The 22625-nt window shown below is 41.9% G+C and overlaps 5 protein-coding genes across 20 annotated transcripts in view; 2 read left to right on the forward strand and 3 right to left on the reverse strand.

Moving 5' to 3' along the window:
- The window catches only part of LOC100120371 (calmodulin-binding transcription activator 2), a 52778-nt gene extending 50755 nt beyond the window's left edge, over positions 1-2023 (reverse strand). For 2 of the 5 annotated variants that reach the window (XM_031927481.2, XM_031927480.2), the window contains exon 1: positions 1040-1864. The gene's annotated coding sequence lies outside the window, so the exon portion shown is untranslated. Of the gene's footprint in view, positions 1-1039; positions 1866-1909 lie in introns of those variants that run through there. The other 3 variants (XM_031927478.2, XM_016983716.3, XM_016983715.3) reach the window with 3 other exon arrangements.
- Positions 2024-2218: 195 nt separating this feature from the next.
- Positions 2219-10459, forward strand: LOC100120425 (potassium channel, subfamily K-like). 3 transcript variants are annotated; one of them, XM_031927484.1, is made up of 8 exons: positions 2219-2318; positions 2376-2482; positions 7035-7163; positions 8647-8784; positions 8856-9042; positions 9343-9705; positions 9767-9968; positions 10048-10455. In XM_031927484.1, the coding sequence occupies exons 2-8, from the start codon at positions 2480-2482 to the stop codon at positions 10250-10252; spliced, it is 1227 nt and encodes a 408-aa protein (XP_031783344.1). In that variant the 5' UTR covers positions 2219-2318; positions 2376-2479; the 3' UTR covers positions 10253-10455. The 3 variants fall into 3 exon arrangements, with proteins under 3 accessions (XP_031783344.1, XP_031783345.1, XP_003425669.1); XM_031927485.2 differs by lacking the exons at positions 2219-2318; positions 2376-2482 and adding an exon at positions 6127-6240; XM_003425621.5 differs by lacking the exons at positions 2219-2318; positions 2376-2482 and having other exon boundaries at positions 6708-7163; positions 10048-10459.
- LOC100114041 (AP-2 complex subunit mu) lies at positions 2554-12591 on the reverse strand. 4 transcript variants are annotated; one of them, XM_032598000.1, is made up of 5 exons: positions 12367-12591; positions 4963-5340; positions 4638-4888; positions 4299-4558; positions 2554-4228 (listed from the first exon to the last, which is right to left on the reverse strand). In XM_032598000.1, exons 2-5 carry the CDS (start codon positions 5300-5302, stop codon positions 3748-3750), a joined length of 1332 nt encoding a protein of 443 aa, XP_032453891.1. In that variant the 5' UTR covers positions 5303-5340; positions 12367-12591; the 3' UTR covers positions 2554-3747. The 4 variants fall into 4 exon arrangements, with proteins under 4 accessions (XP_032453891.1, XP_001606373.1, XP_032453890.1 ...); XM_001606323.6 differs by lacking the exon at positions 12367-12591 and adding an exon at positions 6262-6605; XM_032597999.1 differs by lacking the exon at positions 12367-12591 and adding an exon at positions 5694-6027.
- On the forward strand, positions 10626-20855 carry LOC100679202 (myb-like protein X). Of its 7 annotated transcripts, XM_031927473.1 has the most exons (5): positions 12786-12918; positions 13088-13321; positions 13396-13548; positions 13634-17702; positions 19296-20855. In XM_031927473.1, the coding sequence occupies exons 1-5, from the start codon at positions 12796-12798 to the stop codon at positions 19304-19306; spliced, it is 4590 nt and encodes a 1529-aa protein (XP_031783333.1). In that variant the 5' UTR covers positions 12786-12795; the 3' UTR covers positions 19307-20855. The 7 variants fall into 7 exon arrangements, with proteins under 7 accessions (XP_008203516.3, XP_032453884.1, XP_031783335.1 ...); XM_008205294.4 differs by lacking the exons at positions 12786-12918; positions 19296-20855 and adding an exon at positions 10626-11073 and having other exon boundaries at positions 13634-19122; XM_032597993.1 differs by lacking the exons at positions 12786-12918; positions 19296-20855 and adding an exon at positions 11190-11375 and having other exon boundaries at positions 13634-19122.
- Positions 19353-22533, reverse strand: LOC100679412. The gene is made up of 9 exons (XM_031927483.1): positions 22359-22533; positions 22081-22298; positions 21823-22014; positions 21520-21747; positions 21259-21434; positions 21048-21173; positions 20870-20981; positions 19925-20056; positions 19353-19547 (listed from the first exon to the last, which is right to left on the reverse strand). The coding sequence occupies exons 1-9, from the start codon at positions 22481-22483 to the stop codon at positions 19504-19506; spliced, it is 1353 nt and encodes a 450-aa protein (XP_031783343.1). The 5' UTR covers positions 22484-22533; the 3' UTR covers positions 19353-19503.
- Between the last annotated feature and the right edge of the window lie 92 nt (positions 22534-22625).

The raw sequence follows: 22625 nt of genomic DNA on the forward strand, positions 1-22625 counted from the left end.
CCAGTGCAAACAAAAGGGACGCGAGAGGCATGAACAGCCTGTGGGTTGTGTGTATGTGGGAAAAAACAAATTGCCCAAACGGGAAAAAGTTTGTACATGAAAACTCGACACTATAGTACACGGCGTTTATGAAAAACTACGCGACGCAAAGTTGCCACCCACACGTATACGCAATCATCGCGGAGGATTGGAAAAAATCTCTCTCGGACGTGGGCGAAATGTGTGATACACACGGGGGAAGATTCGTTTTGCGACGTTGTTGTTTTATTTGATTTTTCGCGCCGGGACTAGCCGAGTCGCGGCCAGTGGTAAAATTGACCTGAATTGAACGTTGCCCGACTCGTGTCTCTGTGTGTTAGTGTCCAGTGCCAGCTGCTGAAATTACGAAAATTGATGTTAACGATTCGCGAGGTGAACCTTCTGTGACGAAAAAAAAATGTTCGAATAAATCTCTTTATAGCTCTCTCTCTCTCTCGTCTATTTCTTGAATCAAGCATCTCTCGATGCTTTTTACTGCATCATACACGATGCTTCGTTGTTACACACACGCACAACATACGAATATATGCATGAAACGCGAGATCTAGAGTTACGTATCTATACACACACACACACACACACATCCAAGCCACAGCTATATACCGTTTACATTAAATATGAAAACAACGACTAAAAATACATGGAGTAATCCCTTTATTTTTTCATAATACATGATTATACGCAGTCGAGGCACATATGTATAGCCGGAGAGTTACGTACATGGTGAACTACGCAGAAGTTGGTGAGAGCAAAAGGCTTTGCGTTCTATATACTTTTACACCTATCGCCTCTCGCGGGCACATAATAATCCAATAAGAAAAACTCGACAATAACCAGCAGCTGTAACCCGATTAACAACGCCGACGGCAACGAAATATACCGTCTATGAGCATACAACATCTGTAGAACGCAAAAGATTTTGCCCCCAACATCAAGAGCAACATCAAAAGCCAACAACAACAACAACAACAACATCAAGAATCATATGTGAAAAACACACTGCTATATAAGTCGGCGTAGTAGTGCAGCAGAGCAGCGGCCCGTCCATGTCGTGCCGCAGGCCTCGAGGATCGTCTGCTGCTACACCCCAGCTCTGTCATCGCGCTGCTATTCTACTATACGATCCCGTCCTATGCACAACCTTCAGTCGCTGCTGCATCTCATCGCTGCTCTCGGTGTATACGTGTGTGTGCGTGTGTGTGCGCGCACACGTTACAAAAGTCCCGAATCAAAGAGCTACTACAGCTCGTCGAGAGATATCGCACGCACGAAGACGCTAGCTGTGTACGAGGGAAATTCCGGCTGCCGCGAATTCCGGTCACGCACTGGCATTCCGCGCGCAAGTGTGCCATATCGCGAGTGTATACGCCGCGAGCAGCAGCGGGCGGCGTATTTCCGTCCGCGAGACGCAAGCGCACACCAGCTACTTACACACTTTTCCTAGCTATCAGACCAGCTACCCTCCGATGGTCTAACTGCACTGACAGCACGGAGGCTACCTATATATACGCGCACTGCACACTGGATCGCTTAATGGGGTTTTTTTCCTTTCAGAGTAGACACTCGTTTTTATTACTGCTCCTATGCGCAGCTGGACACATGCTGCGCGCGCTTTACTTGGCTTTTTTGTCCTCGGACACTCGCGCGCGAGCTCCTATATGTTTGTTTATTTATCCGCGCGCGAGCACACTTGTTCCCGGCGACGACGGCGAGAAAGGCCGTGTGTGCAGCGTCCACACGTTCGCCGAGCCGAGAGAGTGGAGTAGGTGAGGAGGACAAGAGCGATAGGGAGGCAGAGCCGCGAGGGGCTTGAAAAATCGAACGCGGCAGAGCTGCATGTACAAGCCTATATATGTATGTATATACTCACGTAGGCGTAGTGTAGTCGGCGACGAGCCCGCCAGCACCAGCTGACTACTCGAGCCATGCTCCAACTCTCTCTCGCTCTCTCTCTCTCTCTCTCTCTAGCCCGGGCCAGCTGACATGTCGCGCTGCTCGTCCGAGTAAACTATAGGAGCCTCTGACTCCAGGACGAGGATGAGCGACGCACTTAACCTCTGCGGAGGAGATGCGGCCAAGGAGGAGACGACGATTCACTCGCGGATTCCATGACAGCGGCCGCCCGCGAAGGAAGAAAGAATACGTATTATGGATGGATATAGAGGTGCACCAGCGCGCACACACATACACGCGGAACGAACGCCAGAGAAAAACTACTGCCGCTGCTGGCCTTTCGCATGCGCCGTAGCAGAAGACACTGCCCGCGAACAGGATTTTAGGTTAGGTCTGCTCTCGCTCCCTACTCTCTCTCTCACTATATACCTATATATGTATAGATGTTGGGCTGAGAGTATAACGCTGTTGCTCCTTTTTGCTGCTGATGCGTGACGTGCGATTGGGATATAGGATGAACTGCCGGTGAAGAATTGATGACGGTCTGATGGTACACGACATTCTACTACTTGGTTTGGAGTTTTTTTTTATTTTTTGTGCGGGAAAATCAGTTGCGTTTCAAATATTTTACAGCTTTTATTTAACCATCAACTTTTATTAATTTATTACACAGGCTCGATAAAAGTAATATAAAATGGGAACCAATTGGGAAACGTAAAAAAAATCAATTTAGCCGATAATTTTCCTTAAAAGAATGCACATCACGTTCTCGAATACTATATTGGATATGTAATCTCAATGATGTTATTGGTGAGAGAGCCCGCTTACTGACAGAAGGCGTCATACTTTGGTTTTTCGGTTCGAGAATTTTCGCCAAGATCCGAGATGTGTTTATCTCTCCGAACTTGGTTAACACTCTTATCACCCTGAGATATGACACTATTCCTCTGTCGGTGATCAGGCAATAATTTTGACAATCAAGGTTCACATTATCTTTGTTAAACATTGTTACTAATTCATTCAATTCCTTAATAATTAACATTGTTCTCAATAATAACTGATAAAGATCATTTTGAAAATTCATTCAAATAATATATTTATATAAGATCTCGAAGGTTTTGCTAATAATTACTCCGTAATTGCGAATAAACAAGATGTTTGTATCAGTTGCACATGTATTTCAACATACATTATAATGACTTTGATATACAGACAAAAGTCACAAAACTTTTTTACTCGATAAAACTCGAACAAAGTATATATATATTCCCACAACAAAGTTTCTTTCCACGTCTTTTGGTACTCGTTATTCGGTATTTGTCTACAGAATCACTGTCATGAACTGTTTATGAACCAGAGGCAATGTCGATTATATGGTCAACATCGGGCGAAACAATGATACTAAAGAGACAAGAGACTCATCCTCCATTCTACAGAGAGCCGCACGCTTACCAAACACCCATGCATTGAAAAAATTGATAACCGACGCAATCGGCGGCGTTGCGTTTGATCTTACAAAATATCGACAGATTTTCAATACCCGGTCGTTCTGGCAAATTTCTGCACCTAATCTCAGAAAAGCTATATATTCGTCTTTGCAACGATTCACCGCGTAAGTCAAGCTATTGAAGACAAGTGGGTTATATCTCTACGGTATCAGTGTTAAGCATACATTTTCGTTTTACTGAATATAAGATACAATAACTCCAGGTGATTTCGTCGCATTCGCAAGTGTACATACATCATAACAAAACCATATTTCTTCTTCTGTGTTGAGATTACTCGTTTACTATTAACGAATGAATCGGAGTATTATTAGCATCTCGTCTCGTAGAGACCACTTCGGCCGATGTACCTAACCCATTTAATAACATCGTGATCAGAGTAGTTCAGCTTCGATTCGAAGACTTTCAAGTAACGAACTTTGAAGCCTGACGGGGCGAAAGGTACTTCAAAGTTCATAGATATGGGAGGACGCGTCCACTTCTTCTTCGTGTCGGTCTCCAGCAAGTCAATTTCGGCGGAGAGCTGAGTCTCTTTCATGCCAGCCATGCGCTTGATTTTCCAAACTATCGCATTTTCGGAGGCCTTGTACTTTGCCTTTCCTTTCAAGCAAATCAATTGAACCCCAGCAGTATTCAGGGGCGTTGGAACGCGTACCTCGATTTTCTGTCCCAACAGAGATGGCTTAAAGTTAGACTTTAGCACAGCTTTGACTTCCATTTTAGTGCGGCCAACCTCGCGTACCAACGGAATTACGCGGAAGGGCAATGAAATATCTTTCGTTGTGCGGTACCTGCAAGTTACGCGGCAAAATTAGAATCGAATTTGATTGACATTAAAATCCTCAATGAAAATCTATTTACCTCATCAATTCAAATTCTCCATCCGGTGGTATAAAACTAATGGAATGTTCCGTTTCGAATTTGGATAATTTGACGCATTGGTGAAACTGGCAATCGTCGATAACAACTACAGGCTTACCGGATCGTGCTCCAGTAGGATCATCTCCACCAACATTGCCCAGTCCACCGCCTCCTTTCGTATTTTTAGATTCCATTACAATCTTATCATTGATCCCAAATTTACACTCAGGCATGCCGGATAGATAGGATTTCATGACCACCTGTAGAGATGTAATAGTTTTGGTTAGCATCAGCAGAAATGATAAATACTTGATAATTTCAATTGAAAGAGATGCAAACCTTTCCGGCTACATGAGCGCTTAGTACTTGCCCTTGCGGGCTCATCAATAAATTAACGTATTCTAATACATCAAGGAAAAGTTCGTTGCGTCGGTATTTAATGCCCTCTCTTCTCCATCCAATCTGCCCAGTTACTTGCGATGTTATTTGTGCTTGTTCTTCTTTCGTGGCAGATTTCACACCTTGCTGTGTGATGAAGATCTTCAGTACTCCAGTGTCACAGTTTTGTGGGTAACCAAAGTCAAGAATTTCTGTTAGATAAAACTCATCGATCAGCTTGTTCATTTGCTACTCGCTCTCTTACTATACTGGGACTTGGTCTTACCATCGAGAAGCTCGTAAATCAGAACAAAGTTGTTCTTGATGTTCTCCTCGGAGATCTTTCCAAAGTAAGACTGCATGACATCAATAATCTTAAGCAGGAATTCAAACACCATGGCAGCGTTGACATTCTGCTTTGTAACAGCAGCGAGCCAAATATTGGCTCTCTTAATGTGGAAGAAGGAGGTCCTAGCGATGTTGGTCACTGGCGAGCGTACCTGCTGCCTGGCATGAATGACATTGACCCGAAATGCATCCACTGCATTGCGACCAATGTCATCGCGGTACACCCGGGAGATGAGGACCTCTCCCTTGTGGTTGTAGACAAACAAGCCACCAATCATTTTGGTGGATGCGCTGATCTAGCTTTACTATTCACTACCTGCAACGAAAAGAATCATCATTAGAGCAGGTGTACGAGATAAAATATTCTTGTGATCTGATGAAGCATTCGGTTGAATGAACTCGAGCTTCGTAATCAGACAATCCATCAATCAAATCTCCTGCCCCGCGGTATCGGATAAGAGTACAAGACTTCATTAAACCATTACAACATTTCAGAGTGCAAGAGCCCTTGAATCTCCGCGTGTACAAATATCACAGTTGATGAGAAAATTGTGGAAAAAAAATCCAGCGGCTCTTTATTACACTTAAGAAGAGCCTCATGTCTGTGATGGTTATCAATAGCTATATCAAGTAATTGGTGCAAACAAGTGACACACAGAGTAGACGTACGAGGCCAAGCTTTCCTGCTATACTTATCTCTCTGCATGTAAGACACTATCAACACAAACAATCGCAGCTACGGCTCTTAAACAAATAAAGCCGTCGGCGGGCAGTAAACTACGGCAAAAGGCAACAATTACAGGTGTAAACCGCGGAACAGCGTTAAGCCTATGTGTCCTCGCATCGACCCACGTATGAATATAGACACGTTACTGCAGCTGCAGCAGCAGCGGAGGCAGTAATATCCCAAACGAAGCTCCGAGAGATGCAAAACTAATCGACGTGTAATTGAATTCAGAGCCGAGAGATATCAAGTCGATACGCCCCATTCTATAAATGACACTTCCCGACAAGACCGAAAGGAGGAGGAGGGAGTACAGCAGCAGCAGCAGCAGCGAGTGTCGTGTCGGCAGCGGCAGCCTTTGCCAAACGGTCCGCTATATTATCGATCTGTGCAGGAGCTGTTCGTTCTGCTCTGTGTGTCATCGGCGATATAGCCCCGAAATCGCGAATCTCAGCCTCTACCGAGGAGGCGATAACTGTTAAGGAATAACAGGTAGAAATCGAGGATACTCACGCATAACTAGGCTGAAACTATACTGCAGCCGAGCCAGAGAAAATATCCGAGAAAAGGCCCTCCCTCTCACTCGCTCACTACTCTGCCGTGTACTGAAACACGGCCCACTGGTCCGTACCAACCTAACGGACACTCGAGCCTCGCTATATGCTTACTGCGTGACGTAGCCGCGGCCGCAGGAGCGACACCCACTTCCCACGACTACTCTGGTCATACTCTGCCTCGGCTCTTTTTATCAATCGCCTCGCTCTTTCTCTCTTCGATTTTTAATAATACTCGAACTATTTAAAAAATTACGACGACCACTGACCGACCCACACCTTCGCGTAAAACGCGACAAGCGTTAAACGCTCGCTTGACTCGGTGTCGTGGCGCGACTGCGCTGGCGCCGATTTGAATGTGCGCGAGATGCTTCTCTCTCTCTCTCTCTCTCTCTCTCTCTCTCTCTCTCTCTCTCTCTCTCTCTCTTCTCTCGCATCTCCGAAATCTCGGCTAGTCGCGCGTTAACCACTTGCTCGATCGCGCTGATGATAATCAGTCCGCGCTGTACAAGTGCGAAAAATGACGCGGACGTAGCCGATCGAGTTCCATTCGCGTTCGTTTTGAAAAATTCGAAGTATAACGGTTTTTATGGGGCATTTTATCAACGAAACTTTAAGTGATATGCGGGAACAGAGGAGAGAGTGTTAAGGCTGAAGATTTTTTAGTGTCCTTTTTTTTTTGTTGACGAGATTATTTTTTGTTTTACGATGTCGTACGACGATAAAAAGCAGCTGAACGAAGGCAGCTCGAGTAAGCCGAAGAAATGCATCGAGCCGGAGACTCTGAAAAAAATCAAGTCCATAGCTAGTCACGTTGGTCTGCTGGTGACGCTGATGATTTACTGCCTGATTGGAGGACTGGTGAGATTTCATTTTTTTATTCGATAATAATCAAAGTATAACATAAATTGATTATTATATCCAATCGTTTGCTCCATCAAAAAAAAAAAAAAAAAACGTGGGTCCATCGGAAACACACGAGCGGCTTTTACGCAAACGCGAAAATGACAAGAGAATAAATTTTTGTCTCGTTCTTACGATATTTATATACGTCCCAGTTTTACGAGTTCTCGGCGTATAACACAGAGCGAGAGAGCTTGCGATGTTCGCTCGCGCGCGCGAGCTTCCGTTACTATTTCTGCTGCGACTCCGAATGAGAGACTTAAAGAACGTTGTTTTGGAAAAGAAACAAAAGTATCGCATCACAAATAAAGCGTGGCGATCTCGCGCGCGAAGCGAACCGCGCTGTTGTATTATTTTCAGGGAACGGCTTCGAGCCGCTTGTTGATTCGACGATTTTTATGCGCGATTTTTCGCCAAATCTCGAACGAAACGACGTCTTCTTCGGCGAATCGCTGAACGGTGTCCTTTACCTTAAAATTTCCCAGGAATCGAACTTTTTAGTACAAACCATGTTAGCATTACACTCGAAGCTAAAGCGGTGACGTACTGCAGATAGATAGCGTGAAAAATTTCCCGCATATCGACCCACTCCGCGAATAGTTCTCTCTAATATTCAAACGAAATTCGAACGGGCTCGTAATCGAGCAGCAGTAAAAACCGGCGTCTTTCGCACAAATGAAAGCTCGCGCGTTTACGCGTTAAGAGTCGTCTCGATGATGTCGGGGGCGTTTGATGCGTCGAATCATCGATATTCTCGGATCCGCAGCGCTAGTAACACACGCTGAGCAGAGCCGCAGCACGGCAGTTCAGCTCTATCGGCACTTCTTCGAGTTATTAGCTTTATAACGCGCTCTATAAACATTTTTTCTACAAACAAGCACTAAACTCTCCCGCACTCTCAGCTGCAGCTATTCGCTTTGGAATAAACAGAAGCACGTGCGTGTGTCTGTCGGAATCTGCGTTGTTATATCGGTATCGATCGATGATTAATTAAAAAATTATCGCGTCGAGACGACTCTAATTTTAGCGAAAATTCGCGCGATGATGATTAAAAAGCGCGGAAAGACCAATTAAGGCAGCGGTGAAACCGTCGTCGTCGCGATGTTATTAACGACCTCCGACGAGAGCCGAGATGTGGGAAAAGCGAAAAAAAAAGTTCTCGCTCTCTCGCGGACGTGTGTATTTAGCAGACGACGACGACTTCTGTTTGGTCAACAGAGCGCGAGACGCGGTGCATACAAGTGCCTCTTCGACGATCGAAAATAATCCCGGTTGTTGATTCGAGAAATAATGAACCCGATCCGGCTCTGATGTGGGTGGGAGTTGCGGGGAATTAGTGGGATTCCGACGTGATCGGATGGCGAAAGAACTTTATTTTTGGGCTTTGCTCTGCGAAATCGACGATTATATAGAACGATTCGTTGATTTTTTCTTCCCGCAGGTGTTTAGGAATCTCGAATTGCCGGCGGAATTCGAGAAACTGAACGGTTTGAAGTCTGCGCTTTTGAAGCAACGACAGGACTTGCTGTCCTCCGTCAACGGCAGCGTCATCACCAATCTCACGGATCTAGCCAAATGGGTAAAATATAACGAAGCTTCTGTATAATAGTACTTATATTAACTGATGCACTCGATAAATCGTATCCACAGGAGGAAGCCACATTGCGACCCTACGAACAAGCCGTCCAGGACGCAGCGCGTTCCGGCCTCTCAATGGAGCTAGTACCGAAAATCACAGCCACGGAAGAGGACATACTCAAGGCGGAACCGATAATCGCTGAGAGATGGAGCATCCTTCAGGCCGTCTTTTTCGCCAGTACCATCCTCACGACTATAGGTGATTTTTTAAAATATAAACAAACATCTAAGCTCTGCGGCGAAATGCTCAAAGGACTGTACAGCAGACGCATTGTGCGTCCCCTTGATTATTAGACGGACGCTTACAGATACTCCGGACGCGCTCTTATCGTACTGGAGCCAACTCGCCGGCCGCTTTTGTCTCCATTGTGTCCTTTGATAGCGCCGCTGCTTCTCTCCTCTTGCCTGTACAGACTATCGTATTCTCTGTGATGAAATTTCTGATCTTAAAGGCAAGTTATTTAAATTAAATAATGTGGAAAAATTCGTTAATTTCCAGGCTACGGAAACGTCTTCCCCTCGACGACGTCCGGCCGAGTGTTCTGCATCATGTTCGCCCTGGTGGGCATACCCCTGACTTTGACTGTGATCGCCGACTACGGTAAGCTCTTCGCCGAGGGTGTAAGCTCCGTCGCGAAGAGGATGCGATCGAAGCTCCCGAAGAAGTTGATCTCGTGCGTTCCCAGCAATCAGACTGGGAAAAAGTCGTTGGGAGCACTGGCGGCTGTGCTGCTGCTGCTCATCTATCTGGCATGTGGAGCCGCGCTTTTCATGCTCTGGGAGACCAACTGGAGCTTCTTCGAGGGGTTCTACTTCTGCTTCGTGACCATGACGACTATTGGATTCGGTGACGTCGTTCCCAGTACGTTTTATATTCTACCATTTTAAATTCGAGATTACGATATAAAAACGTTCTGTTTTAGCGAATCCAAAGTACATGCTCTTCTGCACTGGCTACATCCTGGTCGGTCTCGCGCTCACCAGTACGATAATCGAGCTGGTGCGCCGTCAGTACGCGCACTCTTGGAAGAAACTGCAAGCTCTGAGCGGGCCCTTTGCCGAGACTCTGAGAAAGCTCGGGGAACAGGCCGGCGGTGACATGTCCATCTTCCAAACTGATCTCAAGTAAATTACATCCATCATTGCTCTATACTTCTATATTTTGCGTATCCAAAATTTTCAAAATTAAAAAAAATTTTTTTAGACGACTAATGAGCACCGCAATGTCGATGTCGCGGCGAAAGAAGAGTGGCGTTGAAAAGAGCGATCTGAAGGATGCCGACTGGGCGGAGGCTTTTGTAGCCGCTTATCAGGCCATGGAGGAGAGCAAGAAGGATGAGCCCAAGCCGGAGCCCGAACCGTCTAGAAAGCCCATCATGCAGATCATTATTTACGAGTCCAGCGTCTGAGTATGCGCTGAACTTTTTCATCAGCGCGTCGATCACCATATTTTGATATACTGTTTCATTTTCTAACCGGTTTTTACGAAACTCCATTAACTGTGGCCAAAGTTACGCGATGCCAAAGAATGACTTTTGTTATTAATGACTTAATGTAAGCTTAAGAAAATATTTTGATATACGAAACCATGAATAACAAACTTCAAAATAAGAATACACCGCATTAACCGTTATTACTCGAACTCACCTCTAACCGCCAAATTCAAACTCTCGAACGTCGGGCAATCGAACGCGCTTCACCGCCAGGTGTCGCTAGACTCAAGGAAAAAAGTCGGTTATACAGGCGAGTTTCGCGCGCAGCGGTCGCCATTTTCGTTTGAAAAGGCGCCGTCCAGTCGGAAAACAAGCCGCTGCAGCGTTCGTACGCGAGGGTGAGACGCGCGCGCGCGTTTATTGCAACGAAAAAGCCGTAAAAAAGTAGACGAGATAAAAAGCGCGTTCGCGTTCTTCGTGTGTATCCGCGAATACACAAACGCCCGTAGGCTGTAGTGCGCGAACACGACCGTCCGTGACAGATTCCCGGCAATACTGACGTCGCGATTGACACATTGTGTGTTTATTGGAACGAGACCAAAAGCGCGCGCGTGCACCGTACATATAGGTATATACACACTCGAGAGAGGATTTCGCATAGCTGTGGTAGTGAAAAACACTGAGCTGACATGTCGGGGGAAAACTGCCTGGTCTGCGCAAGTGACGAGGGTATCTTCCTGGACGTCGTCGAGCAGCCGACGCTGACGACCAAGGCCCAGAATTGCCGTTTGGAGAAGGTGAGTGTGAAGAGGGCTCTTGTGTAGTTTGGAGGTTAGGACGCGTTTTATCGATGAGGAGGGGAAGACTCGCCCGGCGTCGTGGGGGACTGCTGCTGCTGTGGGAAGCATGTTATGAAAAATTCAACTTTACTAGCTTTCGCAGCTTGGATACGCTTTGTTCGCGGGCTCTCGTAGTTTTGGAGCAAAGATCTTATTTTTTCAACACTTGTTGCTACGGTGAACGGTACCATGAGTGTCTTAGTTCCTGTTTTGCTGGATAAATAAGTCAAGAGAGGCTGCTGGGATTACCGCATCGACAGGTTTTACACAATTTAAACACAATTAAAAGCAGTTCCCAACGATTCGTTCGTTGCATCAGTGCAACAAAGCCCCTGCGCATACCTATACACACCATTCGCCACTTCCACTCTCCCAACGAAAAAATCGATCGGAAAAAATTCAAACCACACGAGAGAGTCGAGCCAACGAGCGCTTTATCGCTGTAGGGGGGTCAGATTGTAATTCAAACGGCTCATGGCGCATGTGCATCGCGGAGACACACGCGAGTTTAAAGTGCAAGCCCTGCATAAGATAGCGATGCTGCACACACGCATCCTCAGCACGATAATCGCGCGCTTTTCCGCGACTCGCGCCTGCGCGCGTCGAGCTTCTCCCTTTTTTTTACTCGCGAGAATATCGATGTACAAGCGGGGTGAAAGAGCGCGAGGGGATACGTGCATGCGTGTATGTAACACATCAGCGGAGCAGAACACACAGCGCGAGGGAAAGAAAAAGAGAAAAAAGAGAGCCGTTTTATTTTGCCCGGTTCTTCGTCCTGTTGCGGCGAGAACACACAGAGTGAGAGAGGGAGAGTGAAGCTTGCTCCGAAATGTTTGAAGCAGTAGTAGTCATGACGTGGTGCAATGCATGCCGGGAGCGTTTTCATTTGATTGTTTTCTGGTATTAAGTATTAATGAGACTGATCTTCGAGTAACCCAGTGGGCCGCCGAATGGAACTCTATGTTCGAAACGCTCCGATGAGACCTTGGACGTCCTTAAAAAAGTAAACAAGGATTATTTACACGATTACGTAAACCCTAATCGCTACACATATAAAGATTCCATTCTCGCGCAATGAGTGACATCCACTTGCGAAACCGTGTTTTGAACAATCTCTCGCAACGCGCAGTATATATGCAACGCTTTTTTTTCGCTTCAGAAATAAAGACGGTTTAATTGCACGGCTGATGTAGCTATATGTGTGCAGTAGTAATAGACGCATCTTATAATATTATATTACGGAGTCCATACCATTCTCTATCGCAGCGCCGTCCTCCCGCTCGACCGCCGCCGCAGCTGCTATAGGCTGGTTGCTGGCGCGCACACATGCTCGATGCCTGCTGCAAGCCCTCCCATATACTTATAGTGTATGCTGTACGTATATACGTCGCGAAAACGTATACCCTTTCCACACAAGCATAACGCCTGTGTGAGAACTGCGAGAAGACTCGTTTTTCCTCCGACTTATGAGCAGCTTGTGTACTGGACAATCTCGAAGTGGGAGAAGCAAGCGAGCGCACACACATATAAGAGCCCGAGAGTCGAGCTTCGGTCTAAACTTTTAACCTCTAATCCATCAGCCAAGCTCAGCCGGATCCTGTATATCTGGAGCAGAATAGTTTTTCAGGAAAATAAGCTGGAGCGGAGCTGACACGGATCGCGAGGTATCACCACGCGTTCATGGGCTTCCGGTGGTTTTTCGCGCGAGACATAGCGTGCTTTCTCTCGGTCGAAGGGCTTCGCGATGTCGGCCTCGTGAATATTGTTGTTGAGACTCGTTGCTCTTTCTCTCTTTTTGCCGCAGTAAATACATGCTTATCTGTATTGTTTCTTTGCTAATTGTAGTAGCTGGGTTATGTGTGGATGCTGTTACGATTGCATTTATGAGTGAGTGCGAAATCTATGTCATGTGTGTTTGCTGAGCAAGTGTTGTAATTATTAATGAATTAATTCTTATTTTATGAATCCCCAGGTCACTGATAAGGCCCAATCGACAAAAGTCTGTCACAAATGTGCATTTGAAATCGAGCAATGCCATAACTTCGTTGAAAAAGTCAAGTCAACTACCGGCACGCCAACTCCCAAGAGGGATTGCTGCGTTTTGTGCTTTGATCCATATGACAAGGACACATTCTTTGATCTATCGAAGCAGAAATTTGGCGTAAATGATTTCGTACAGAGGATACATGACCTTTTTACAGACGAAGTGAGTATAGGAGTTCAAAGTCATGCTCTTAATTTGGTGATAAACCATTATTGAACAAGCTTTCATATTTGCAGTTCAAAAATAAACAACTACAGAAACTATTGATCTGCCTGTCCTGTCGATACTGCATTGATTTACTGACAGATTTGAGGAATTTATCTCAAGAGGTACCTCCCAAATTAAGAACCATAATAAAAAATGGCATTAATCCAGCTGATCTCCCAAAGGTAAATAATATAACGACATTTCTACAAAGCATATAGCTTTTCATTTCTAGAGAATATGGTTATCAAATTATACTTCTTTTTCCAGACTAAAACATCAATAGTAAGTCGCAAAACAACTTACATCCAATCCTCTAATTTGGATTTAAATACTCCGTCGGACACAGACAGCGAGTCCTCCAGCATCATGGCCAGTAAGAAGAAAACAACTAGGAATAACAGATCACCTGTCGCAAAGACACAGCAAAAATGTGAAAAATGCAAGATAGCAATCAATGGTTTGGATTTTTACAAAATACATAAAACAAGATCTACAGTTTGTAAAACATGTTGGCTTTCTACAGACCTTAGCAAGACACCAACTAAATCTAAGTCTAAGAAGCGTAAAAAGGTTATATACCCTGAAACAAGTCTGTGCTCTGTACTGTTAAACGATGTACTGCAATCTAGTTATAACGATAACAAGGAATTCAAAATTGAAAAAGATAGTGAAGGTAATACTTTGTTCAAAGTAAATAATCACAGTGGATGTGAAAACATGACTGAAGTTGAAATCCATTATCCAAAACCAACTTTAGTAGAGAGTCAAAAAAATGAAAGGATCTCAAGTACAGAAGAGAACAAAGAAATCAAACAGATCAAATCTTCCAGGGCTAATAACAGAAGAAGAAAGGAATCTGAGGAAAGTATTCAGGAGGTGCCTGAAATAAAATCAACAAGAAACAGACAGCGTAAAGAATCAGAGCAAAGTATTCAAGAAGTATCTGAAGTACAATCTACAAGACAGCGAAGAGATTCAGAGCAAAGTCATCAGGAAGAGTCTGAAGTAAAATCGATCAGATCGAGCAGAAGAAGGAAAGAATCGGAACAAAGTATACAGGAGGAAACTGAAGTTAATAGTAGCGTTGGTCGGACTCGTCGGGGATCTGAGCAAAGTATACAAGAAAGTGCGGATGCAAAAAAATCGACTAGAACAACTAGAAGGAGAAAGGAGTCTGAACAGAGCATCCAAGAAGTTAATGAAGAAAAACCAGTACGAACGACTAGAAGGCGAAAAGAATCTGAACAGAGTACTCAAGATGAATCAGAAGTCAAGACTAAAAGAAGTACTAGAAGCCGAAAGGACTCAGAACAAAGCGTACAAGAAACTGAGAAAGTTCAAAATTCAACAGAAGTAAGAAAAAGAAAAGATTCCGAACAGGAAATACAAGAAGAAGATGAAATAAATGTTGATACTGATAGTGATACTGCACCAGTTTTGAAAAAGGCTAAAAAGTCGGAAACAAAAGCAGAGCCATGGCAAAATTCAAAGTCGAAAGTAAAAGGCCAAAAGAGCCCACCTACGCGTAAAAGAGGTAGAAGTAGTTCCATTGAATCGACAGGAAGTGTCAGAAAATCAGCCCGGAATGCCAGAAAAAATAAAGCTCAAGAGTTAGATGAAATCATAGAAATTGATAATGAGTCAGATACAGATGCGGTGCAAAAAGAAAATGTTTCCGATAATGAAGATGTATTGCCCAAAAGAAAACGTACAAAAAGATCTAGTTCAATTTCTAGTAAAGAATCAACGCCAGCATCGCATTTTAAAACACCTTCAAATAAAAGTAGCCCAGAAAGTACACGATCTACAAAAGATTCACCAAATCAAGATAAATTAACTACTCCCAAAAATCTAAATATAGAGTCTTCAGAATCTGAAGAAATCGATATTTTAAAATCTACCGATGAAGAAACAAAAGGTGATGATTCTTTGGAAACTGAAACCAAAGATGAAGATGTTTTTGAACCTAAAGTTAACGATGACACAAAATCAAATAAAGATGAAGAAGAACAGATTACAAAGGAAGCTGACGTTTCACTAGAGACAAACTCAAAGACTCCAGATGATGATGCCCCTGCAGAAAATGAGGATGAAAAAAGCGACGATGAGGTAGTTCCAGGTACTCCAATAAAAAACAGTACAAAATCAAATGTCCAAGAAAGTCCAAAATCAATTGCAGAAGAAAAGGCTAAATCCGAAGACCGAGAAAACACGGAAAATATTAACAATGAAAATGATGCAACTGCAGAAGATAAAGATGACAGCGAAGAAAAGCCTTCATCTAGTAGACGATCATCTGCAAGCTCTACTAGATCACGAAAGACGAAATCATTAGGAAAACAAAAATCAAAGAAAGGAGGAAAGAAGTCTACAAATGACATAATAGTCTATGATACTTCTGATACTGAAGAACCTAAAGATTTGGAAAAAATAGTAGAATCGTATACGTGCACTATATGTGACAAAGTATATGAAAACAAATTCATTGGTCTTCAACATGAACTTACGCACATGAAAACCTTGGAAATAAAGTTACCAAGAGTTGAAGTTGAAGTATCAAAAACTGATAAATCCAATAACGAATCAAATACAAAATCAGATAGCAGTGCAAAAATAGATGCTTCTCCTTCGAAAAAAGATGTCGATGATAATGAAGAGAAAATGGAATCCGAAAATGAAGATGAAAAAGCCGAAAATGAAAATGAAGAAGTCGAAAATGAGAAGAATGAAGCCGAGAATGAAAAGGAAGAAGCCGACAATGACAAAGAAGAAGCCGAGAATGAAAAGGAAGACGCCGACAATGACAAAGAAGAAGCCGAAAATATAAATGAGAACGAAGAAGAAAAAACGAATGATGATGAGGCTATAGATGATGAAGAACCAAACGTTAAAGAGAGCGATGAAACATCCAATGCTGGTGCAGAGGGCGTTGAAAAGGAAGAATCCAAAAGAACGGATGAATCTGAAAAGATTGCAGTGAGTGATAAAGAAGATGAGCAAACGGTTGAAAAAGATACTCTTAGTGAAAAGTCTGAAACTGAACAAAATGATGACGTTGAAGAAGAGAATGACGATGACGTGAGTAACAAACGATCTCCAAGAAGATCAACTAGAAACACTGAAGGCAACTCGGATAGAAAATCTAGAGGACGAAGAAAAACCACGAATGAAACTGCCGAAACCGAAGAACAATCGCTTACAGCAGTGATATCCGATGACGACAAAATTGCAGAGGCTGTCAAAGAAACTTTAAACGATATAGCGGAACTGCAAGGAAAAATACAAGCTGCTTCCGCAGAAGAAGCATCAGAATCAAATCAACCAGATCAATCTACAATAGAAGCAGTTCAGGAAAAAGAAGAACAAAATGAAAATAACATGGAAGTTGTGGAATCCGTGGAAATCAGTCCTCATCAAAATGATGACGATGACGAAGTCACAGAAATATCTGAGGATAAAGACAATGACGCTATGGAAGTCGATGAAGTACAAAATGAAACACCAAAATCTGATGAGGAAGTCATGGAATGTGATTCCGTCCAGGATAATAACGAGGAAGCCGTAAATGGAAAAGAAACAACTCCTGTAGTGGACATAGACGCTGAATCTCCGAGAGAAGTAGTGGACGTGGAACAGGAAGCTGCAAAACAAGTTGAAGAATCTGAAGTTGAAATAACAGAGGTCGACGAAGCAGAGGCTGAAACGATTGAACCTGTGGACGAAGTTGTTTGCGAGCAAGTAGACTTAACAGAAAATGACGAGTGCGAAGTACCAAGGCCCGACGACGATATTGAAATCGAAGAAGTTGTGGAGCCCGATAACGTCCAAGAAGATGAAAATACCGTAGATTCAGTGACTGAAATCAACATAATTGCCGAGGGGGAACCTTGCGTGGAAAATAATGCAGGAAATACAGGTAAAGAACGAAATGAGGCAATCAACGAAAATAACGACGATGAAGATAATACTACCGAAGACGAAGCTCTGGCACAACAAAGTTTAGAAGAACTATTGCAACGTAAGGGTCTTCAAATCATTGACGAGTTTGCAGAGTCAGTGACTGATGGTGATGAAGAAAGTGAAAAAGAAGCAAATCTTGGTTCGGAAAAAGAAAATTGTCCAGATAAAGACGCAGACGTCGACAATGAATTAGAAATCAAAATATCCGATGCAGAGTGTACAGAAATCCTGGGTATCCACAACCGATCAATCAACAAGCAGAAAGACGTTGAAGTTAGTATAGCCGGTGAAAATCAAATCATCCAAGACGTCGATGTGGTCGAGGAAGTGATACACGACAGTGATGTGGTGCAAGAAGTTGAAGTGGAAAGCAACGGTAATTGTTTAGACGTAGCTAATAATGTTGTAGGCCAAGTGACGACAAACGCCTTTAATACGGGAACTGTGGACACTCAAAAACGTTCGGATTTACAAACGGAACCTATTTCCGATGACGAGACGGTCTTTGTGTCGGAAACCTTCGGAAATATTTCGAAAGAAATTCGCAACAATCCAGATATGCCTTCGCTCGATCCCATTGACGAGGGCATTGATGATGAATAATTGTTTTATTTTTAAGAATCTAGTCCACCCAGTCGTATCATTTTAATGTAAATCCAACGTTTTTTTTTATTTCGATCTTTGTTCCACATTTTTTTTTTTATTTTTTAGTTTATGTTATACGTTTTACACCAATTTTCTACCCGTAATTTAATTCCAATCATATATCATATACACATTAAGTTATCCCTCATCACAATCATGACATCCTTTTATTTCATTTTGATCATCGAGCTGGGCAATGTGTCCAAAGTGTTTTATCATTATAAATTATTTACTTTTTGATCTTTTTAATAACTTTAATGAACTGAAATTCGGTAATGTTTTATACCGATAATATGATTCTATTGCTAGGAAATTTTACCCTTGTCGTTAATTTATATTTCAAAAATCAATCTAATGTAATTAAAGTAATTGAAGCATCTTTTAATTCTAAATATTCTTGTAAAAAATTCTTTATAAACTTATGGTAGTTGTGCTTCAATTATAATTGTAAATAAAACAAATGAATTATTAAATATACATGCAACATAGATACTTAAAGTAACAAAAATTATTTGTATGAAAAAATATAGTTGAAATGCGTTGAACTCCGTACCCAACGGATTATAGGATAGAGATAATGCATCAATTTAATGTGCACCTTCATTTGAGAAACGCATATAGGTTAATCACGACTGCTTGTTTTGTAAATATTAATGGTTTGTGTATTAGGCCCGTAAAAAACATAAAATTTTATCATTGTGAAGAAGAGTTCAAAATTAAATAGTATAAAAAAAAGTTATCTATTGTTTGAGTATACATAACGTGAAGATATGAATCGTACAATTATGTGATTTTTACAGTTAAACTAGAAGTATAAGTTTTGTATTGTATGAAAACAAATTTGTTTCTAGATATATTAGATTTTTATTAGTAAAATATTGGTCAAACATTGGCCTTATAATTATAAACTGAATAAACTTGAGTAAAGCATTACGATTATACGCAACTAATGCCAAAATCTCAGCATAAACTTACAACATGATTGAAAACCAATAAATAAAATAAAAACATTAAACTTTATTGTTTGAACCAAAATATTCTGTAAAATTTGCTTGAAAAGGCAAAAAATATTTGATCATGAAAATTGTAGAATGATTCTCGTCCCGACTGTCCAATATTTTTCTAATAAAAAGCAATTTTGGAAAATGCAACATTATTTACCTAATTTTTCATTAACTAACACTCAGCTTGCTCGTAAAAATTAACTTTCCGAAAGTATCTTGAAAAAGTGCCTCAAATCCACCAAACATTACACTCTCATCCATCAAATCATGCCATAATAAATTTTGTTTTTTTTTTCTTAATTTCTTGCTTTATTTTCCAGTTGTTTATTAACACTTTCCGGCGCCATATAATTCTTATATTGGATTTTTCGACACCCACATGTTCATGACGTCACATGTGAAAGGAAAGAGATAGATGATTAGACGAGTAACCGAGAGATCTTCGTATTGTACATTTTCCCTGCGGTGTATCTCTCCTCGACCAGCCATTCCAGGAACACTGTCAGGATGACGTGCACATCGTCATTCTCATGATAGAAATCCTTCATTTTCTGCATCCTTTGAGGCTTTCTCTTAAAGCAAGGACAAAACGAGTCTTTGGATGTATGTACGCTTGTATAGATGAATCACAATCAAATATGTATCACCTAATATAAGAACGGTAATCGATTTTGCACAAATATCATAAGGTGTTTTCGAAGGATTTCTTTAGTTTGGTTTAGCTCCGATTGTTCGCGTAGCGTACAAAGTGGCTATTTATTTATTATATACTATTGTGTTACGTGTTATTGTATTGTTTATAATGATTACGCAAAATTTTATTTGTACGGAATTCTAATGGTTTCTTTTCAATGTTAAAAAAAATGAGTAAACTTCAGAAAAAGCTAAACTAAATGAAATCCGTGAAAACTTCAATGATAGAACCATACAGTACACAAACAGAATGTACCTTTTTCATGTATCGGGATTTTGTCAAAGCCCTCGCCACGGTCCCTCCATCGGCAGAGATTTAGCGTGGCTTGAACATCGCCCTTGATACTCCGCATTATCAAAGCCTTGTATACATCCATCATCTCTTGGCCTTATATTAGCGCGAGAAAAACATCTAATTACAATATGTAGGCGTCTCTCGGCAAATGTGCATAGCAAAAAGTAGTAAAACCTAACGAAATCTAAATATTTCTTAACGATCGCAAGTCGAAAATATGTAAATAAATACTAGAACAGTAAAGCAAAGATAGCTGACTCATGTTTTATTATTATTTATTAATCTTAACGTTGAATTCTATCTTTAAGCCGTCTGTTTATGCGGAGCACAATTGTGAGATGCCGAAACAGAAACAGCATTGTTAATTTTGCTACTGTTGAGTATGCATCGATGCGTTAAATACAATGTAGGAAATTGCAATTCAAACTTAGGATTGATAACAAATTGTTTATTTTTTCAACTTGTTCAAGTTTCAAGAGTTAGACTACTTCGTTTTATTATGTAGTGTTAACCTTAGTTCTAGTATAATAGTTACGAAAGGAAACAAATTTTTATACGACTCAGAGTGAGTGTTGTAATTGAGGATAGCCCGAGTGAAATTGTAATTAGATTAATTGGCGTTTATCAATATCGATAATTGCTCTACAATAAACACCTGTCTTTTAGTTTAATCACAATCGACATATCTACGCGTATTGATAGGTAATTACATACTTTATTTTCACTGATTCAACGATAAGAGACATTATAATTATTTCATAATATAACAATGATATAAACATCTTGTAAGATAATAATACTGCGTATTACACTATGAAACGATTTAAACAATCACAATGAACTTTTTATGTAAATCGGTGTAATAAATAAAAAAAAACCGAGTGAACAGTTACTTTTAATCGTTACCTCTAGAAACTCCTATCAAACACCTGACACGACTCGCTTTCTTCATCTCGCCGATTCTGGTGTACAGCGAAAGTGACATTTCAAGATTCGGAGTAGCTTCCTTGGGATTATCCTTTAAAAACCGTCGTATGACTGTACATAAGTTTCAAACCATTATTGCTTATCAAAAATGTATTACTTGGCTCAAATGATATTCTCCGGCAAGCCAATGGGCTTCAGCCAATTTATCTTGCAAATTAAACTTCTCGGCGCTGTCTTTGAATTTTTCTAAGTGCTCAAAAACTTTGTCGTGATCGCCCGTCATCTAGAATATGGTTTAGACAGTTAATTTTATTATTTTTGTTTATCGTTTAAATTATTGTACTGCGAACACTTGGTTATTTGTATACTTTGTGCGCAAGAGCCATCTCCGAGTGAGCGTTGCATATGCCCAGAGGATCGGGGATCCTCTCTAGTATCGCAAGGCCTCTAGAGAAATGCTTAATTGCTTCCTTGACATTTCCAGCGGCAATTTCGCTCTTACCGAGCTCGTGATGAGCCTGCGCCACGGATTCTTCGTGACCGGCTGCAGAAATAATCGCGTAAGATAAAAATCAAATGTGAAATTTTGCGATTCGGAATAAAAAAATAATGAAAATGTTTTCACCGACATTCGCAAGCAGCGGACAGCGCGACTCTGCAAGAGTTCACCGACAGCTCGACCTCGCTATCTCGAACATCGCGAGCTATAGACAGAAGGACTTTCTGCAGTAATGTGCAACATTCCCGAAACAAGTTCTCTTGCTTGAAGCCCAAAATTTTGGAGGCGTTCCAAGGCTTCTCTCTGGAATCCCGCTGGGCTGCGCGTACATGCTCCAGCGCAGTTTTTGCATCGTTCACTAAAATGTTTACCGCAGTTTTTAAACAATCCGTCAACTTTGTTTACGCCATCTGAAATACCGAATTTTGCTGACACTCGTAAAATAAAAATCTCGCGTAGACATATCTCAAGACGGAGACGACTTGCTTGTCTTTCTCTTTGATCTCTTTGGCTATCCATACGGCAGTGCGATACAGGCTGTCGGCTACCCACAACCATTCCCAGCCCAGATTTTGAACGAACACTGCCGTCTCGATTAGGGACATGGTTCTCGAAGCCGCTGGTACTGAGGAAATTATTCATCGCGTCTGTCGACTTAATAAACAAAATTCTGAAAAGTAGATAAATTTACTTGTACGCCGACAGAAAATGGTGAAAACTTTCCGGAGTCTATCGACCAGCTCCTCGTTGTCCCTCAGTCGAGGTTTATTCCAAACGACAGTATCCGGTCCTGCTACTCTCCTGGTTTGCTCCTCTAGATCAAAGAGAAATTCGAAGTATTCCGCCGCCTCGTGCGAGCCCTCCTCGCGCAACTCGCTTATCACTGCATCGTTGTACGGGATTTTCTGCCTTTACGAGGAAAAATCGGATTTATTTATTTATTTACACTCGAAAGAACTGTTATTTAACCTTCTGATTTCTGTGGACGTTAGAAAAGGTAATTTTGATTTGATTTCCTCCTTGGTTTTGGGGATGTCCCTCGCCGCTACGGACGTTAAACTCTTCACACGCGTCGACCTTATCATGCTCGACATTTTTTCTCAAAATTTTTAACAAAAGTCTTCCTGATAACCTAATCTCCACTGATATTATTCTCTTACTGCGAAGTTTGCTTTATTCATCTCGATATATAGTAATGGAACATAAGTATCTTAGTGACGTTATTTCAAATGAAAA

This window comes from Nasonia vitripennis, chromosome 3 (assembly GCF_009193385.2).
Source record: "Nasonia vitripennis strain AsymCx chromosome 3, Nvit_psr_1.1, whole genome shotgun sequence".
NCBI classification, from domain to species: Eukaryota; Metazoa; Arthropoda; class Insecta; order Hymenoptera; family Pteromalidae; genus Nasonia; species Nasonia vitripennis.

Coding starts and splice junctions, on each gene's coding strand:
- LOC100114041 (XM_032598000.1), bottom strand. CDS start 5,302: ATGATTGGTGGCTTGTTTGTCTACAACCACAAGGGAGAGGTCCTCATC. Junction 4,889..4,962: donor GATTTACGAGCTTCTCGATG/GTAAGACCAAGT, acceptor TTTATCTAACAG/AAATTCTTGACTTTGGTTAC. Junction 4,559..4,637: donor GCGCTCATGTAGCCGGAAAG/GTTTGCATCTCT, acceptor ACATCTCTACAG/GTGGTCATGAAATCCTATCT.
- LOC100120425 (XM_003425621.5), top strand. CDS start 7,011: ATGTCGTACGACGATAAAAAGCAGCTGAACGAAGGCAGCTCGAGTAAG. Junction 7,164..8,646: donor ACTGCCTGATTGGAGGACTG/GTGAGATTTCAT, acceptor TTCTTCCCGCAG/GTGTTTAGGAATCTCGAATT. Junction 8,785..8,855: donor TCACGGATCTAGCCAAATGG/GTAAAATATAAC, acceptor TCGTATCCACAG/GAGGAAGCCACATTGCGACC.
- LOC100679202 (XM_031927472.1), top strand. CDS start 12,796: ATGGGCTTCCGGTGGTTTTTCGCGCGAGACATAGCGTGCTTTCTCTCG. Junction 12,919..13,087: donor CTTTCTCTCTTTTTGCCGCA/GTAAATACATGC, acceptor ATGAATCCCCAG/GTCACTGATAAGGCCCAATC. Junction 13,549..13,633: donor ATCCAGCTGATCTCCCAAAG/GTAAATAATATA, acceptor TTCTTTTTCCAG/ACTAAAACATCAATAGTAAG.
- LOC100679412 (XM_031927483.1), bottom strand. CDS start 22,483: ATGTCGAGCATGATAAGGTCGACGCGTGTGAAGAGTTTAACGTCCGTA. Junction 20,057..20,869: donor TTTGATAGGAGTTTCTAGAG/GTAACGATTAAA, acceptor CGCTAATATAAG/GCCAAGAGATGATGGATGTA. Junction 19,548..19,924: donor AATCCCGATACATGAAAAAG/GTACATTCTGTT, acceptor CCTTGCTTTAAG/AGAAAGCCTCAAAGGATGCA.